The sequence below is a fragment of the Trichosurus vulpecula genome, chromosome 7 (assembly GCF_011100635.1).
Source record: "Trichosurus vulpecula isolate mTriVul1 chromosome 7, mTriVul1.pri, whole genome shotgun sequence".
Lineage (NCBI taxonomy): Eukaryota > Metazoa > Chordata > Mammalia > Diprotodontia > Phalangeridae > Trichosurus > Trichosurus vulpecula.
In genome coordinates, this window is record NC_050579.1 from 35,033,953 (window position 1) to 35,052,875 (window position 18,923).

An 18,923-nucleotide genomic window follows, 5' to 3' on the forward strand; every position below is an offset into this window, starting at 1 on the left:
TTACTCTGCTAAGTGCCCACCTACACAAAACCTATTGCATACTATAGTAGTAACTAAGCATGCCCCAGTCCCCCTCCCAGAGCATACTGCCTTTTCAAACAAGTCAGGAGACTCCCATGTGAGCTTACTAAGGCAGACGTTCAACCAATGCAAATCTGAGCCCCTCCATGCTCCCGTCACCTTCTTGTTGTCACGCACCCCTTAGGGGGCAGGCTGGTGAAGTCTGGGTCTAAATGAAATCTGAGGCTACTCAGAATCATCTTGTTAACGGCATAAATGAAAATACACAGAAGGAAACCAGCAGTTGTCAGAATATTAAAGAATTTCACAGACCCTGGGATAAGAACCTCGGTTCTTGTTCCATACGTTAACCACAAATTGTTGCATCTCTCATTATTAATGATTTAGAACAGTCTTTCATGTAGTTCATAGCTGTAATTCTCTTCAGAACTATTCCTACCTGTCAGCCACTTTTCTCCTGAGGCTTTCAGTGGTCGATGTTGCGTTACTTTCCCTGTGTACCTTAGATATCAGAGCCCTGTCAGAGATGCCTGATGCCAGGATTTTATTATGATAGCTGCATTGATTTTTGTGAGATCACAAACTTTCTTCAGAAACTTTTCAATTTTCTATAATTGTGGTCACCGAGAAGGTGCCAACGTTCTGTACCCTTAGGGGAAGTTCCTCGTTCGGAGCTCCTTACGCCAATCCCAGGTCCAATCTCTAATACGGTCACTAACATTTATAGTACCATGTGCCTGGAAGGTAAGTGCTATTACAGATGGAAAAACTGAGGCTAACAGGTTAAGTGATGTGTCTAAAACTGCATTTGAACTCGGATCTTCTGGAGTCCAACCTTTGCTCTGTCCAGTGCACCACCCAATTGCCCTGTCTCTATTACTTTATCTTTTGTGATCATCTCTACCTGTTGGGTTAAGATTTCTCCCTCTAGACCTGAAAGGATCCTGAGCTGGGTATTTTTGTTGGTTTGTTTTTAAAATAGCATTACCTTTAAAGAGAATTCCAAAGCCTTACTCCAGCTCTCCATCCCTTTACCCATTAATCTCCTCACCTTCTCTTCTGATCTGACTTGCCTTTAACATCCCCTAGATTGTGGTAGCATTTCAGAAACTGTCACTGGGGGAGTCCTCCTGATGCCCGATCCCCTGTCTCACCTGCTCAGGCAAAGAAGGCCTTCTGGGGAGTTCCTGGTAACTGCAGCTAAGTCTGCTATGTCAGCTACATTAGATAACAGAGGGCTCAGGGCCGGGGTGCTGATAGTTCTGCTGTCCCCTGGCCTGCTCAGGCCTTCTGTCTGGTGCTGGGTTCAATTTGGGGCACGTTTGAGGAAGGGTTTTGATGAGCTAGAGGGTAACCAGTATGGCAAAGGGCCCTAAGAGACTGCCATCAGAGGACAGGGTGAACAGACAGCCTGTTTAGTCTGAAGAAGTATTCTGAGGGGCATCATGTGGAAAGCTGAGAGTGACAGCAAGTTGACTTCACTCCCCTCACCTCCTCAGTGTTCTCATCTGTAAAATGGAGATGATCCTGTGGTCGCTAAGTCACAAGAGTTGTGAAGTCCCAAGAAAATATTCTAAACACCTTGCAAACTTTCAAGCCCTATATGGAATGTCAACCAACAGAGAGGTCATCTTTGGTTGCCAGAAGACCTGGGTTTGAGCTCTACCTTGAAAGCTGTCATCCTAAATAACTCATTTAGTCTAAGACTTTAAACTGGGGAGAAAATGTTTATCTGCATTCCCAAGAAATCACAGGTCAATTAAGGGAGGGAAAAAGGTAATTACTGTTGCTAAGGGCCCCTAAGGACTAAACCAGGGTCTAGGGATGAGTGGCAAAAAAGGCAAATTTCGGTTTGAACGTGTAAATGGAAAGAACCACCGCCAAAAAGTGAAAAAAATGAAAACTGGGAAATGAAAATGAGCAATCTTGACTTCAGAAGACCAATGAGAAAGTGCACTTCTCTACGGAGATGGGGGACTATGAGTGAAGAATATTACACATACCGTCCCCCTAGGTTTTGGTATTGGTTAGTTTTGCTAAATTGCTTCTCTTCCCTGCCCCCCTTTCTTTTTATTTGTTGCTAGAAGACTTGGCTCTCTGGGTAGGGGAAGTAATCTTTGGAAGCCGCTAAATGGCCCAGTGGGTAGGGGCTCAGGAAGAACCAAGTTCAAATACAGCTCAGTAGCTTAGGGGTTTGGTAACCCTGGGGACCTCACAACATCTGCCTGTCTCAGTTTCCTCACCTGTAATAGGGAGGTTGAGATGATTAAATAAGGATTTAATCAATTAAATACGGTGTGTAAAAGGCTTTTCAAACCTTAAAGCACAGTAGAAATACTAGCTATTGCGTAAAAACAAGATAGAAATAACAGCCAGGAAAAAAAGTTAGGTTTGATACAAGAATGTTCTAGCAGTTGGAGCTGTCCAAGAGTGCCCCCCTCCCCCTCCTTACAGCGGAGAGGTGGGACGGCCTCGTTGGGCACCGGATGGTCTCTGAGGTCCTGTCCACATCAAATTCTGAAAAAGCAGCCAGAAGCTCTCAGAACCTGAACTTGGATCCCCATCCAGAGACAGTACAAACTAACGGACATAGAGCCAGGCAACAGCCAAGGGGACCGGTGATCTGGGTTCATGATCCCCCTTGGACACATACTGGCTGAGAGAGTCTGGGCCAGTCACTTGACTCAGAGCCCAGACAACTCTAAAAATCTGCGAAAACAGTGGCTATCTGCCTTGAGAGAGGGACTTTGCTCACTGGGGGTTCCCTCCACCAATAAATCACGGGTCAAAAAATAAAACCGAAAACAACCGTCCAAAAACCTCACTCTAGACACAGGTTCCTAGTCCAGGGCTGTGGCTCCCAATGAACGAGGGCGCGGGGGTGGGCGTGGGGGCCGCAGACGAGTTCGGGGGCACAAGAAGACGAGGAAGCCGCGGGAATCTACTAAAATAATTTAATTAGAAATCGAGGGAGCGGGTCACGCCCAGGGAGGAGCCTGCACCGCCCCGACAGTCCAGCAGGGGCTCCCAGCTGGGCGCTGTCCACGTGGCAGGGCCACCCCGGGGCTGGTGACCCCCTGGCCGGGAGGAGCCAGGCTCAGGGCCGCCCCTTGCCCTCCCTCCCTCCCTCCTCCCGGGCCAGGGCCGGCCAGGCCTCAGTCGGAGGAGCTGTCGCTGTCACCGCCCCCGCCGTCGGGGCCGAGGCCGCCTTGGTCCGGGTCGGGGCTGGGCGGGAGGAGGGGTCTCCTACGGGAGCGCTTGGGTCTTCGGGGGCCGGCGGACAGCAGCCTCCGTTTCAGCACGGCTGAGGGGAGAGGCAAGCCCCGGTGGGTGAGAGGGGGGTGGCCAGGGGCCGGGGGAGGAGAGGGGGCGGCCGGGGGCCGGGGAAGGGAGGAGGGGGCGGCCAGGGGCCGGGGTGGGGGGGGGGATGAGCGGCCAGGGGCTGGGGGGAAGAGAAGGGGATGGCCAGGGGCCGGGGGAGGAGAGGGGGGCGGCCGGGGGCTGGGGAAGGGGAGTAAGGGAGGGATAGCCCGGGGAAGAGGAACTGGGGGTGGGGGAGGCCAAGGGCCGGGGGAGGAAGAGCAGGGGGAGTGAGTGGGCCCGAGCGAGGGTTAGCAGGGGGAGGGGCCCTCACCCGCCACTGTGTCCTGGCTGTCTATCGATGGCCCCCAATAGATACTCTCCCCCCGACGGAAGTTTCGATGCAGCCGCGTGCAGAGCGTGGCCAGCGTGAGAAGCACCAGCAGGAAAGTCAAGGCCGTGGCTGCCCACGCCGCTTCCTCTGTTCGAGGAGTGGGAGCCCGGGCGGGCCGGGAGGGGCCTGCCCGGGGGACTGGAGAGGGATGCCCCGGGCAGACACAATCCCCTGGGCTTCCATGCCCTGGTCGGGAGTCATTGCTTTCTCCACCCCTCCGAGCCATGGCCAGCATGGGGGTATCACCGACCTCCCCTGGGCTGTCTGTGATGGGCTTGCTGATCCCTAAGGAGTGAGGAGGGGCCCTGGTGGCAGGGCCTGTGGCTAGGGAACCAAGGGCAGCTCGAAGTCCCCTCCTCTTGGCTCCAAGAGTGTACTCTGGACTCCAGGACTTAATCCCCTCCCCAGGGGGGCGCCAACTCCGGAGGGCAAAGGCTGTAGCCAGGGCCTGTAAGACAGCCAGGAGGAAGAGAAGTCACCCCTCCCTCCCGCTTATGTCCAGATCCATCCAAAGCTCCCACCAGCCACCAAGTCCCCTCACCTGTATGCTCCCTCTTGGACACAGGTGATCCTTGCCTAGGGTGGGCTCTGCCCAGGGAAGCCAGGGGGCACTGGAAGGGGTAGGCCAAGCTCTCCTTCTTTCCTTTCTCCTCCTCCTCTTCAACCAGTGGGCCACCCAGGCTGGCTGTACTCTTGCCATCTCAAATGATGCCCCCCATGCAACCAGTACAAGAGGCTGTAAGAAGCACCAGCAACAGACATGGGCAGGGCATTTTAGACACCCACTTGATCTGCTCCCCCAAAAGTGAAGGGTCTCCCTGTGAGTCTCCTGGAAACCCTTTCTTCCCAAAGCTGTTCACAATCACAGACAACCCCTTCCACCAACACCCAGACCACCACCCCTGCCAAATCCCGGGCTACTCACCCGATGCTGAGTGAGGCCGAGGTGAGGGATCAGTATGGGGTGGGATACGCAGACATGGGCCAGAAGGGCAAGCTGGAGTTTCAGCCAGGGGTGGACACAGGGGTGGTAGAGGAAGGTGATGTTGTTGCCCTGGTGGGAAGGGCTCCGGCTCAGGCTCAAGCCAACCCTGCTTGGCTTCTACCTGGGACACAGAGAGCCAATGCTCTCCCTTCCTTAGGACCCAGCTAAGTATGAGTAATGACGGGTAATGATGTAGTTTCTCCCACTTTCACTGAGCTATGACAAAGGAGGCTGCATTTGAGCTACTTTGTCCAGGGCCCCCACCAACTGCCATGCCTCCCATCCCTTCTGCCTAGCGGAGCCTTTCCCATTCCCGCCACCCCTTCTTTCTGGGGCTCCATCTCTCCCCTTCTCCAACGCACCAAACTCAGATCACCCCTTTACCCTTTCTGTGCTTGGGACTGTTCCAAATAAATTCTTCATTGTTTAGCTTACTGTGTGTCCCTCTGGATTTTAAGCTAGGGCATTCATTCTTTTTTTTTTTCATTCAGTATTTATCACACACCTACCATGAACAAAGCTGTGCTAGGTTTTGGGGGGTTTTTTGGTAGAGATACAAAGATGGAAGAGGCACAGGCCCTGGCCTTCAGAGAGCAGAAAGTCTAGAAGAAGGGCAAGGACATGACATACACACATGTAATGCCAAAAAGCATAAAAAAAGGCCACAGGCCAAATGGTGTGCGAGGTCCAAGGAAGACTTCATAAAGCCTACAGCCCTTGAGATGGGATTTGTAAGACGGAAAGAATTTCAATAGGGGGAAATGGAGGGAGAAGGCATTCCAGATGGAGGGCAAGGGGGGCATAAATCTAGGAAGTAAGAAAGCTTATGATGTCCACAGGGGATGGAGGCAAGTTCATCAACTGAAGCACAGGACATGTGGAGGAGGGAAGGAAGAGAGAGAAAACTGGAAAGGTAGGGAGGCATCAGCTTATGCAGGGTCTTGAATGTCAACCTGAGTCTAGACCAGGGGTGGGCAACCTGCAGCCTTGAGGCCACATGTGGCCTACGTCCTTGGATGCAGCCTTTTGACTGAGTCTAAGCTTTACAGAACAAATCCTTTTTTTAAGGGTATTCGTTCTGTGAAGTTTGGATTCAGTCAAAGGGCTGAGCTTGAGGGCCACATGTGGCCTCAAGGCCACAGGTTCTCTACTCCTGGTCTAGACTTTATTCTGGAGACTACAGGAATGCACTAAAGAATTTTGATGAGATGAGAGACACACTCAAGTGTGTCTATTAGGAAGATTAATTTGGCCTCTATAGGAAGGAGAGACTGGAGGGGGCAGGGGAGGCAGAAAGGCCCATTAGGAAGTCATTGTACCAGCGTAGGGGAGCTTGGACCTGCCCAGAGATATGGGCCATGGTTGATCTGCCAGAGCTTTGCTGCTGATTAGCTGTGCAAATTAAGAATCAAGGCTACCTGAGTAGGGCTAGGCCTGTCTTCTATTTATTCAAAAGTCCCAGCAATATTCAAACAGAAGGCTCAGCCAGACATCAGGTTGCCCAACCCATGGTGTTGACTTAAACACCCCAATAAATTCAGATTTACTGAGCAGCTCACATAGGCCAGCCCTGTACTACCAAGCAGAAAAGCCATATTAGACACAGTCCCTGCCTCAGGAAGAAAGAAGGCTCTAGTGAAGAAGACAAAGTTAAAACATATGAAATAAGAAGCCAAAGACAGAAGGCAGAAGGTGTGTGAAATTCCATTATGCTGCCAGGGTTCTAACAAAGAGAGAGCAGTGTGGGGAGCAGGGGACCAGTGGAGGAACAGATCTGAGAGGCTCCAACCCTCTTTTATGGGCCGCCTCCCTCATTCAAATGCTGTGCGCATAGTATATGCCAACTTTCTTTATCCTTCCTTCATTCATGGAGGGATAGACAGAGAGGAGAGGGGAGGATCAGTAATGAACAAAAGTCAGGAGGTAGGAGAACATGACAAAAATGAGTCTGGTCTGGTTAGGTAGAGGGTGGAAATGTGTAAATCAATGTAAGACTAGATGGGTGGCCAGGCCAAGCAAAGATGCAGCCAGAAATAGGGAGCCACGGACTGTCTGAGTACAGGAAGGGCATGATGAAAGGCCTTGGGGGCAGATTCCTCAAGGCAGCAGACTCTATGATAGGAGGGGGAGAAGCTAGCTTCCCAGGACAGGACCATTGTAATGGCCCAGTTGTGGAGTGATTGGGACCTCCACTCCAGCAGTGATACATTCTAAAAGTTTGAAGAAACCCATCGGATCTAGAGGGTGAGTCCAAGATGGTTCCACCATGTAAAGTCTTACACCTACCTCCACCTACAGTAATGGATAGGGTTCTTTTTAAAGAACTTTCACATACATTAATTTGTCTGATGCTCATATTAATATGCCAGGCAGATGCTTGTTGAAGGCAAGAGACAGGTAGAAGTGGGACTAGAACCCATGTTCTTTCCAGCCCACAACACCCCCTGCCCACCCAGCTCTGGGCCAGTCAGTCAGGAAACACTCACTCACCATGCCAGTGCCCCATACCTCCCACCTGTCATTTTGGGTGGCAGGGCATGGGGTAGAGGGCTGATGGCAAACAAATTAGTTCGGCTGGAGAAAAGGGTCCAAACCCCAGAGTTATGGGTGATAGAGTTAGTGACAAAAGAGGAAAAGAGGCAGCCTCGGCCTTTCCCATCACCACCATGCTGTATGTGGCGGGCATGGCCCCTACCTGCCCTGGGCCCATCCAAGCCTTGGTTACTCTTGGAGACACCTGTGGGTAAGGAAAGGAGGAAGTTTGAGTAACTCAGGAGCACCCATGGGGGTTTGGGAGGGGAGAAGGGATGAATACTTCAACTCTTGGGCAGCATGGGGGTAAGGAGAGAGATGAGAAGGGGGCAGGGAAAGGCATTCCAGCAAACCAGGACCAGGCTGGGGGTAGAGGAAAAGCTCCTTAAGGCTGAAGTCTCATTCATCTTTGTACTTCAGTGCCTTGTACAGAGTAGGCTCTGGAGAAATGTTTTTGTTCAATGAATTACTTATGTCGGAAAAGGGAGAGGGACCAAGCTGGGAGATCCTGTAGCTCTGAAAGACAGTAGGGACATCTGGGGTTCTCAAAAAGACAGAGGAGGGGGTGTCACTGCAGAGCTGGGAATCTGGACCGGAGACCTGGAGGTGTTAGGGGCAGACGCCTCTCAGGTCCCCAAAAGTGGTCCTCGGTACACATGCACAGCCTGGGCCCCATTTATACACCTGTGCAACGGTCCTACCTCTTGGGGCAGAGGCCACAGCTCCCCAGGGCATCGGACCCTGTCCTGGGCCAGCTCAGTCGGGACCTGCAAACCCCAGAAGCAGAGAGTTAGAGCTGTCTGGAAGAGATCCCTACTACCCCGGCCAAACCCTCCACCCTCTTTGCGTTCCTTCCGGTCTGCCAGGAGGCGAAGAGTCCCAGCCTAGCGGGAGGGCGCCCTTCTCCCGTCTGCCTCCGGACTCAGTTTCCCCACTCTCTGAAACGGGGCTCCAGGGTGGCGGCGCCCGAAAGACAAAGGTTGAAGGTGCGGAGGCGGGGATTTGAGACAGCGCTCCTGGGTCCTCCCCTCCAGCCTCTGAGCTAAGGCCGGGGGCGCTTGGAGATCTTGGAGGAGGGGGGCGCAGTCCCCTAGGCGAGGTAAGGGGCAGACTTACCGCCCTGGGGCCGCTAGTCGCCCGGCAAAGCAGCGCCGGCAGCAGCGGCAAAAGCAGCAGCTGCGCCCAGCGGGGTGCCGCCATCCCCAGCCCAAGCCCCTACTGTCTCGGCGGGGTGCTGGCCCCCGCCCGCCTGGCTACTGGCCCCGCCCCCATGCGTTGGCCCCGCCCTTCCCTCCCACCCCTCCCGTGCAATGGACAGACTCTGCCTCGCTCCTCGCCCCGCCCCCTACGCGGCTCCTCCTCCTGCGCACCCCCGGGTAGCTCCGCCCCGCCCTTGGGCTGTCAATGAAGGTGGCTGTCTAAGATTCTCGGCTCCTGGACCCGACCCCTGAGTTGGCCCCGCCCCCAGCTAGATCTGGGCTCCAGATCACGCCCTCCAACCTCCGCCCCTCCGTGCCCGCCTCGGGTTGGACCTTGCCGGGAAGAGAGAGACGAGCGTGCGCGCGTGCGTGAGGGCGGGGGGGGGAGGAGCGGCGAGTTGCAACAAAATATCCGGCTGGCCCCGTGCCGTGACGCCAGCTCGGCGGGGTCACGTTGAGAGGAAAGAGACGAAGCCGGCGGAGCTGCGAAAGAGTGTGAGAGGCGCCCTAGTTGAGAAAACTGGCGCTTGCGCAGAAGGTTTGGGTTACAATGCGAGGGGGGGGACGGGGAGGGGGAAGAAAATTGAAGGGAGTTGCGCACGCGTAGTCCCCAGTGGCCGTTGGCTTAGCGCTCGGGGCGGGGATCGCGACAAATGAGTAGAAAGAAGCTTTCTAGCTGGGGAAAACCGAATGCCGCAGGCTCGAGTAACGGCTTTCAGCCTCTTTAACTAAGGCCGACCCCTCTCTGAGCCTCAGTTTGGTCTTCCGTAAAATGGGGATAAATAATCCCAGCAGTACTTAAACCCTGGGCTTGTGGTGAAACATGGATGTACGCCTCAAAGAGCTATATTAATGTCAGTTATCATTATCATTCCCATTATTAATACTCCGCAGCGGATGGAGTGCGGGACCTGGAGTCAGGAAGACCTGGGTTCAAATCCTCAGTGGTAGCCGCTCACGGTGTGACTTTAACCACTGCCTGCCTAAGTTTGCTCACCAGTAAATGAGAATCCATAATAGCGCCTACCTTCTCACTAGGTTGGCATGGGGATAAAGCTAGGAAATAATTGTCAAGTGCCTTAAGAACCTTAAAGTGCCGAGCAAATGCTAGCTGTTGTTATTAAAGCATTTCAAAGCACCATATATTCAAAACTCACGTGTGTGTGTGTGTGTGTGTTACATATGTACAGATATTCAAATTCGCTTATCTCACTGATTTACCCAGAGGTTTAAATGAGATAATTCATGAGACCCCTGCTTGGCTACACTGCGTCCCAAAAGTCTTAGTGCAATGTTAAAGTATTAAATCTTAATCCGTATGGCTAGTCCAACTCCCCGAAGCTCAGGTCCCAGCTTTCAGTAGTGAAACTCTGACCTGGAGCCTCCAAGGCTCCCACCCCACCCTCCCCAACGTTCAGGATCCAATCCCCAAACCACAGGTTTTGGAACTCCCCCATTCCTATTGCAAAATCGGGTCAGACAGAAGTGTGTGAGGGTACGGGGCGTGGAGGAGAAAGATGAAGAGAACCGAGGAACCAATCACTGTATTCCTGACCCGGGCTGATCCTATTAGAAATCATAGCCCAAGGAGCCACCCTCTTTCAAACTCCCTAGCCCCGGCTGAACTTTCTTCTCCACCCAGTTGAGAATCCCTCCTCCAGACCACCGATCCACAGCCTGGGGCGGGGCGGGGGGAGCGGGAGGAGGGGCAGAGATGGCCCGAGTGTCTCAGATTTCCCTCCAATCCCCTTTCCCTACCACCCCCCGCACACATTCTGGACCATTACCGTGGACATGGGATGTTTGTTAGGGATGGAGGGAGTGATATGGAGGCAGCCAGCAGGCCTTGCCCCTAAATAAGGGAGCTAGCAGGAACCTCTGACCTACCTCCTCTCCCCTTTCCCTTGGTCCCTGGTTCTGCCAATAACACTCCACTAGAATTTAAGGAAGGAGCCATGTTAGTGGATGGCTGGGTTCAACCCAAAAAAATTCCTGGGAAGGCAATATAATTCTTCCAAGCTAAGAAACTCCTTCCCTCCCCCAACACAAGAGGTTTCCTTGCCCTCTCCACCGTGGTTAGCAATTCTGGCCCCCATCCTAGGGAGACCTTCGCAGAGAGGAGTCCTTTCTCTGCAGGGGATCCCAAGTGTTTCTGTCAGGAATCCTCTTTGCGCAGGTCTGTCTGGGGGGAGGCGGCAGTTTCTGTGGAGGGCTCTCTCCACAAGGGTCTGGAGGTGGGAGGTCTCTTTCTGAGGTCAGGATTGCCATGGGTTACCCTCTCTCCGCAGAGGAGTCTGGGAGCTCACTAATTGCACTGTGTTTGGGTGGGGCTCTCTGCACAAGGGTCTGGCTGGGAGCTGTCTTTCAGAGGACCGGTTCGTAGGGTGAGACCTTCTCCCTACGAGAGGCATCTGCGTTCCAGGCTTTTTCTGACTTCAGGGCCGGGTTGGGGATCCTCTGTCCCCAAAGTCTGTATGGGAACTTTCTGAGGTCAAAGTCTCTCTGGGGACTGTGGGAAAGGACCCCTTCCGTTACCTCGAGTCTCCAATCCCTCCTCGCTGACCTCCCCCTTTCTCCCATTCAGCCCCAGATGCAGGTAACTCTCCTCTCTGTCCCAGCTGTGGTATAGTAGCCTCTTTCCATCCCTAAGCTCTTCAGCTCCCACTCGCCCTGTGGGTCGTGGCCGCCGAGCGCAAACCCTGAGGTGACAACCAGGCAGACAGGCAGGGTCCGGAGAGGACGACCGGGGAAGAGGAGGTGAAAGAAAGGAAGGAAAAGTGTCCAGCTTCTGCAGTCGATCAGACAGTGCCAGCCAGCCACAGCCCCGCCGCCCGAGCCTGGGCTCCTATACTTTTTCCTTGGAGTCGAAGGAGAGCCAGGTCCCGTGGACGCTGCCTTCGAACTCTTTGGTCTCCCCTCCCCTCACGGCTGAGCCTGGACCAAGACTATCCAACCCATGTGGGACCACGGGAAGTATCGCTGGGAGAAGCAGGAGGGGTTCCTGCAGCTCCCCAGGATCTGTCTGGGATCCCTAAGGGAACAGGCAAGAGCAGGGCTGCACGCCGGCACCCCCTCCCTACACCGCCCAGTTGGCACCACCTTCCTGCCCGAGGCCCCTTCCGGCAGGGGAGACTCTGCCCCACCCAACTCCGGGCTCTGGGAGCCCCCTCCACCCTCGGGCCAGCCGCAATCACTGTACAAAGGACTGGTGGTGAGAGGGGTGGGGTGGGGTGGGGGCGGGCAGCCGGCCCCGAACTGGCTGCCACTCCAGAGGCCAGGCCAATAGGGAGCTACGGCCCCCACGCGGGAGGGCTCTCAGCCTCCGCTGTCGGCGGTGCCCAGCTCAGAGCTAGCAGATCTCCGAGGGGGCGGACGCTCGCCCGCAGCAGCCCCACTGCCCGATCTGCGCTCCAGCTGGCTCTCTCATTTTCGGACCCCCGCTACTCTCCCCACCCAGATCCCGATCTGCACTCCACATGCCGGCTTGGGGCCCCGCCCTCGCCCTGGCTGCCCTAAGCCTAATCTGCCTCCTGGTCCGATGGCTGGGGCGATTCACTGACCTTACCAGAAAGGAGCCGGGACACAGGAAAGAGGAGGAAGCGAAGGAAGAGGCTGTGGAGGAGGAAGAGGAGGACGAGGAGGAAGAAGAGGAAGAGGATGAAGAGGAGGAGGAGAACCCAGCCTTTTGGGACGGCTTCAGTAAGGGCCAGGAACTGGTGCCCGGGGGCTGCCGTCTCATCTTCAAGCGCTCCGCCCTGGCACACTGTCTCCTGCGCACCTTCCGCAGGTCGGTGGCCCTGAGCGAGCCTGCCCACAGCTCGTGGTTCTCAGGGCCCCATCTACAGACCTTATACCATTTCATGCTTCCGGCAGGCCAGGGGCTCCAGCTGGCCCGGGAGAACCTACAGCTGGCGGACAATGGGCTGGTGGCCCTGGACTGGGTGGTGGGGCCTTGGGCCCCCAGCCCTCAGGTAGTGACTGACGCCTACAGCTCCCCGCCGATCCTGCTGGTCATCCCCAATTCCTGGGGTCGCCTCACCCGCAACGTGGTGCAGCTTTGCCTCCTGGCCCTGGAGAAAGGCTACTACCCAGTCATCTTCCACCGAAGGGGCCATCAGGGCTGTCCCCTGCTCAACACCCAGCTTCAGACATTCGGGGACCCCTCAGATCTCAAGGAGGCGGTCACCTACATTCGCTTCAGACAGCCAGCTGCGCCACTGTTCCTGGTCAGCGAGGGCTCAGGCTCGGCCTTGCTACTGTCCTACCTGGGCGAGTGCGGCTCCTCCAGCTACGCTACGGGGGCGGCCTGTATTTCGCCCGTGCTCCGCTGCCGGGAGTGGTTTGAGGCTGGGCTGCCCTGGCTCTATGAAAGGGCCTTCCTGCTGCACCAGAAAATCACTCTTAGCAGGTGGGTACCCTGGGCAAAAGGCACAGAAGGCAGCCTGGAGGAGCAGCAACAGCAGATGTGATGTGATCCCCCCCCCCACCCGACCACCCCACTCCAATCTGGAGCAGCAGCAATGTGATCCCCCCATCCCACCCCCACCCCAATCTAGAGCACAACAGATGTGATCCCCCCACCCCCACCCCAATCCGGGCTGCCTGGGAAATATTTGGCCTAGTCTTTAACAAATGCTAGGCCTTAGGAAAAGTTTGGGCCAAGTTCTCTTACCCCATCCCACTGCAGGAAAGAAACCGATTTTAGAGGAAAGTGTTAAATGCTTTTCAGACCGGTGAGTACAAATGCCCTGGCTGGCTCTCTTCTCTCCTTAATCCCCGGTTGTCTCACCCCCTGAGCAGCATGGAAGCATAGGAAAGAGGCCAGTACTGTTTGATACTGGATAGGTCCAAAAAGGGATCCTAGACGGAGCTGTATCCCAGTACCCAAACAGGACTTTTACTGAGCTTGGCGACAGAGAAAGGCAGGAAATAGGGCACCAAAAGGGTGAAGCATCCTCAGACCTAGGCAGATGTTACAGAAAGGGCTGGAAAGGGAGTCCCAGCTAAGCCACTGACTTGCTGTGTGTCACCTTGAGTAAATCATTTCCTCTCTCTAGCCTAAGCATCCTCCCTTGGAAAATGAGAGTTGGACTCTAAGGTCCCTTTTCTGGTTCTAATATTCTCTGATTCCTCCCAGTCTTCTGAACCCTAAAGAGCTGGGGTGGAGCTTCTCCATAGAGAGGAGTACATGGCCTGGACCTTGGGGGAGGGGAGTGACACTTTCCACAGCAGATAACCCAGGCCTCAGTTGTCAATATGGTGATGAGGTTAAAAAAATACATTTCTGCCTCCTTGTCCCCATCTTCTTTCTCTTCCTTGTCCCCCCTCCCCCATAATGAGAAGAGGAAACCTTGCACTCAGCAGAGCTGCCATGGTAACAGAAAATCCAGTCTAAGAGGCCAGGTGTCCACATTCCTTCTTGGTTGCCAAATGACTGATAACAGAGACCACCACCCTGTGCTTTCCCCACCACCATCACCATGACTCAACCATTCCTGAGCCTGAGACAGCATCCCCAAATTAGGGGTGAGGGAATGAGGTAGAGGAATCCAGAGCTATGGGAAGTACCTAGTGGTAAGGGAGTTTGGGGTTGAGGACCCTAGACTAGTCTTCTTTGGCCAAGCAACTGATATCAACTACCTTGGGCTGTCATCCATGGTCCATGGGAAATCTCAGGGTAGTCAAATCTTATGGTGAGGGGAGACGCTATTGAGCCTTGATTCATGCTGAGAACTGGCTGTCATACTGTTGGAGTCCAAATTGGAAACCAATGCAGGCTAATCTCCCCAAACATCCATCCGAGTACATCTCATTGAAAGTCCACTTTCAGATCCACTCCCTGGACCACCTGCAATGAATTTTAAATTCTGCCCCAACTTCCTCTGCCACCAAGCACCCTCTTGGAACACCATCCCTCAATGTCCAACTCAGGTGCAATCAGCTTAGGCAAACAACTTTTGGCATTAGCCCAAGCAAAATATCACAAGGAAAATGAATCTGCAACCAAAAAAGAACACGAATTCATAGAATGTTAAACCTGGTAGGATTCTCAGAGATCAATACCATATCACAGAGAAAGAAATCTGAAAAAATGAGTGACTTGCCTAAGGTCATGCAGTGAGTTATGCAAGAGAGAGGAAGGACTAAAAAACCCAAGTCCCCTGCTTTCAAAGGCCAGAGCAATCAACAGGCCTGAAGTAGGCAACTAGGTAATGGTAACACAAAAACAAGAATCAAACAGTACTTACCACCAAAGATCAGGGATACCTTGTTTTGGGGAAAAAACATTATGTGCACATGGATGCTTTCTCCCCTACAACAAGCCAGCCCCAACTGAAATGATCTATCATGGGTGCTATTTGAGATTACCAGAAGCACAGCTCTGGGCAATAAGAAAACCCTATTTAAAACCCCTTGAACAAGAGTTCTTATCCCCTTTTGTGTCTTGGACTCCTTGGGCAATCTGGTGAAGTCTTTGGACACCTCATAGTCATGTTTTTAAGTGCACAAAATAAAATGATAAAGATTATACCAATTATACTGAAAATTAGCATGTAATTTTTTCCCATCCAACTTCACAGACTTCCTTGGGGGTCTATGGATTCCAGGTTAAGAACTCCTCTTCTAGAATAATATTCCCAGAAAGAGGGAGAAATGCCAAATTCGAAGGAATAGTATCTCCAATAATCCACTATGATGTTCTTTTTTTCTTCTTCTTCACCCTCTCACTGCCTCAGTTTACAATCTTTGTTTGTTGACAGATATGCTACAGCCTTAGATGACATAGTGGACACGGACAAACTTTTTATGAGTCGTTCCCTGCGAGAATTTGAGGAGGCCCTTTTCTGCCGGACCAAGAACCTCCCTATCAGTTGGGACACCTACTGGGGTGACAATGATCCCCTCCGGGATGTGGATGAGGCTGCTGTGCCTGTGCTCTGCATCTGCAGTGCTGATGACCCTGTGCGGGGCCCTCCAGGCCAAACCTTGCCCACTAAACTCTTCCAGAACAACCCTTACTTCTTTCTCCTGCTCAGCCGCCATGGGGGCCACTGTGGCTTCCTCCGGGAAGACTCTTCCCCAGCCTGGAGCCATGAGGCTACCCTGGAGTATTTCCAGGCTCTGACCGAATTCTTCCGATCAGAAGAGAGGGTGAAGGGGCTGTCCCGCCACCGTTCCTCATTCTTGGCAGGCCGCCGTCGACGATTTACTCTACAGAAGAGAGAGGTAGCACCGACCTCCCCTCGGCTTGAGGAGATGTTTAGCTGGAAGCGGTCATATACAAAGTGAGGTCCACGGAGACACCCCCACGTTGTTCCTGCCCCTGATTCTAATGCCTCATGGGAAAAGGAAGCTGACTGCTTCTGTTCATTAGCTCAGATCTCAAATGGAAGATGATGCCAGTATGGAAAGGAACCCTTGGAGCAGACAGCCACCATCCCTCTGTTTAGCCACCTGGTCTGCCAGTGGGGATGGAACCTACAGAAAGTCTTCAGGGACTTGTTCCTATGTCCTCAGAGGTAGCGGTCCCTGCTTGGGTCATTCCAGTTCACCCTCTTGTATACAACATGTCTATTCTGGCCGCCATCTTTTCCCATCATCATGGATCTCAAAAGCCAAAGAAGGGCATGCATTTACCAGATAGGAAAGTGATAGGTAAAGTGCCCTGCACCAGCAAAAGCAGCTATTTTCTTAGAAGTATCAGTAAGGCCACACATAGATGTCATATCCCACATGTGGTGTCCTGTAACTGATTCTGAGGCCAGGACTCAGCCCTTTAGTCACTTGGTAGAGAGAACTACAGAGCCTTAAATGCAAACATCCTGTGTTTATGAAGTCCCACCCCATTCCCTCTGGCTGGAAAGACATGTTCTGAAGACAGTAGCTGTTTCAGGCTGGTATACATAAGCCCTTCATCTGTATCAGTACCGCTCCTGTGTCAGAGAAATAGAAACAGGGTCTACAGGCAGTCATGAATTCTGGCCTGTAGACCACCTCTTCTAAGCCTTGAACATGATGAGGAGTGGGAGGAGATGTGAAGATCGTAGACAAGAAGCTTTTCCTTAAGTCTGCTCTTATCTCCAATTTCAGACTTTTCCTTGCCATTCCCCTCCTGGAAAAATTGGCCATGACGAGCTGACAAAGAAGAAAACAGAGAGTAAGGAACATAGGTGCCTGTCTCAGCAGCATAAAAACCCACAGTTGAGCTGGGGAGGAGGGGTCAGAGCAGGTCCCTGGGATGGTGCCAGGGCTAAGGAATCCTCAGGGTTGAAGACAGCTGGGACTTCCTTAAGTGACCCAGCTTCTCAGAGATGCTGATATGTTTTCAAGTACCTTTTCCTATATCAGGCCATGACTGCTCGACTCCAAAAAAGCTGGACCACAAACTCCCATTTCCATCTTGCGGGCTGTTTAAAGGTTTGTATTGTTTTATGTGAGGATGGAAAAACAGACTCAAAAGCCTCTGTCTTTTCTCTCTAGGGTTTTCTGAACCACTAGCCTATTTCCAGACGTGAACACTAGAGATTTTCCTCTATTCCAGGGTCAGGGAAAGGGAGAAGTATCACATGTACTGTGAGTGGAAAGGCTAGAAAGGAGGAGGTTGCTGCCTACCCAGCATCCTATTAATACTCGATTTTATCTTTTTCTTTTCTTGACCAGTTGTTTGAAAGTCCATTCACACTGAATCTAGGACTGCTTGGAGGTGCCTCTGCTTTCTCTGATATATAATCACTCATCACTGAAGGGATGGTTAGCTTTGTGGGGGAGGTGAATGAGATGAGTCCTAGACCACAGACGTGAGGACACCCCTGTTTAGGACGAGGAACATAGCCCACAAGGTACATCAAAGGATACCCTGCTCCATGTTTGACTAAGACACAAGGCCTCATGACTCATGGTTTTATTTGAACCTGCCTGTGTACTCACACTGGGCCAGAGAGTATTTATTCAGATGTGACAAAGCCACATCCTCATCTAATAAGCAACAAAAGGGTTTTACAAAGGGATACAACATTTGCCAAAAGTCATGTATGGCTCATGGCCTAGCGTCTGATATTCCTACTGCCAGAATTTCAGATCTGCAGATCACAGTAGTGCCAGCAATCTGTCTAGGCCTAAGAAACACCTCCTGGGTTCAGATGTAGAAAAGGCTTGATTGTTTGAGAAGAATCTTGTTTGGGGATTATGTAGGTCCTTGCATGCTTCCTCTTCTTCCTCCTCTCCCCCTGCTTCCCCCCTCTGCTTTATCATCTCCTAACCTTCAGCCAGCACCAGTAAAGGCAGGGAAAAGCAGGTGAACTATAAATCCAACAATGCTGAGGCACAAATGTTGCTTTGTCAAAAGGCTGGGTGAGAAGGCAGACGGTCAAGCCCATGCCGTAGCCCAGCACGGTTCTATGCCCATGGCAGGTGCTCAAATACTTCAGTGAATGAATGAATCAGCATTTCCCCTATTGAGACTTTTTTTTTCCTCTTCTTGGCAACCAGTAATTCAGAGCTGGGTGCAAAGTCAGAAATAGCCTGGTAGCTTTAGCATTGAGAAAAGCTCATGCAGATTTTGTGCCCCACCTCCAAAGGCTATAGTTGTAATAAATCAGATCTTCTAATTGGTTGGGTTGGGTTTTTTTTTTTTTGAAGAGGAGAAGAATGAGGAAAAGGAGAAAGAGGAAAGGAGGAGGAGAGAATAGGAAAAGAGAAGGTAGGATGGGTGGCTGAAAACAGAAAAGAAGCAGTTACAATTGCCTTCAGGTTTCTCAGGTATTTGCAGTGACAAGTCATCAGGACAAAGTCCAAAGACAGTGTGAGGTGATCCAAACACCGGCAGCTCTCAGTGGGGAGTCAGGAGGACATAGGTCCAAACCTCAGAGCTAGGAGTTATTTTCAGGTCCACTCAGTTCCACTGGGGCCCAGAGAAAGGAAGTGGGAAAGCCTTGTATTACCTCAGATCCTGAAACCATTCACACTAGCTTGCCAACTGCACAACTTGAGGAAGTTGTCTCCTTTCCATATCTCAGGATCCTGGTATCTTATAGCAGGGGTGTGGAACCTGTGGCCTTGAGGCCACATGTGGCCCTCTAGAGCCTTAAGAGGGGCCTTTTGACTGAATCCAAGTTTTGCAGAACAAATCTGAGGCCACATGCGGCCTCAAGGTCACAGGTTCCCCACCCCCATCCTATAGGAAAATCCAGGCACTCAAGTCGGCCTGCTGCTGATTTAGAGAACATGACCTCTTGGCTGGCAGCCAGGGCAATTCCCACAGTTAGATGAAGTTTGGGTGACTTGGTCCTCTGGTCTAAAGAGGTCTTACTCATTCTACCGTGCCTAAGTAAACAGCCGGCCAAATTGGACAGGCTTGAGGCAGATAATTTTGAATGTCTGACCCTTTGGGGGGACTGGAGATTGAAAGCATTTTACAGATTAAAAACAAAAAACCCATCAGACAGAAAAGTCACCAACTCAGAGTTAATTCTCAATGCACCTGGATAATGCC

The 18,923-nt window shown here is 52.5% G+C and overlaps 2 protein-coding genes across 3 annotated transcripts; one reads left to right on the plus strand and one right to left on the minus strand.

Annotated features, from left to right (window-relative positions):
- Positions 1-2,960: 2,960 nt before the first annotated feature.
- TP53I13 (tumor protein p53 inducible protein 13) lies at positions 2,961-8,434 on the minus strand. 2 transcript variants are annotated; one of them, XM_036765966.1, is made up of 7 exons: positions 8,349-8,434; positions 7,934-7,999; positions 7,396-7,437; positions 4,641-4,769; positions 4,257-4,451; positions 3,656-4,163; positions 2,961-3,325 (listed from the first exon to the last, which is right to left on the minus strand). In XM_036765966.1, exons 1-7 carry the CDS (start codon positions 8,430-8,432, stop codon positions 3,177-3,179), a joined length of 1,173 nt encoding a protein of 390 aa, XP_036621861.1. In that variant the 5' UTR covers positions 8,433-8,434; the 3' UTR covers positions 2,961-3,176. The 2 variants fall into 2 exon arrangements, with proteins under 2 accessions (XP_036621861.1, XP_036621862.1); XM_036765967.1 differs by lacking the exons at positions 7,396-7,437; positions 7,934-7,999; positions 8,349-8,434 and adding an exon at positions 7,191-7,389.
- Positions 8,435-11,795: 3,361 nt separating this feature from the next.
- Positions 11,796-18,541, plus strand: ABHD15 (abhydrolase domain containing 15). Its single transcript, XM_036768076.1, has 2 exons — positions 11,796-12,839; positions 15,193-18,541. The coding sequence occupies exons 1-2, from the start codon at positions 11,908-11,910 to the stop codon at positions 15,719-15,721; spliced, it is 1,461 nt and encodes a 486-aa protein (XP_036623971.1). The 5' UTR covers positions 11,796-11,907; the 3' UTR covers positions 15,722-18,541.
- The last annotated feature ends 382 nt before the right edge of the window (positions 18,542-18,923 follow it).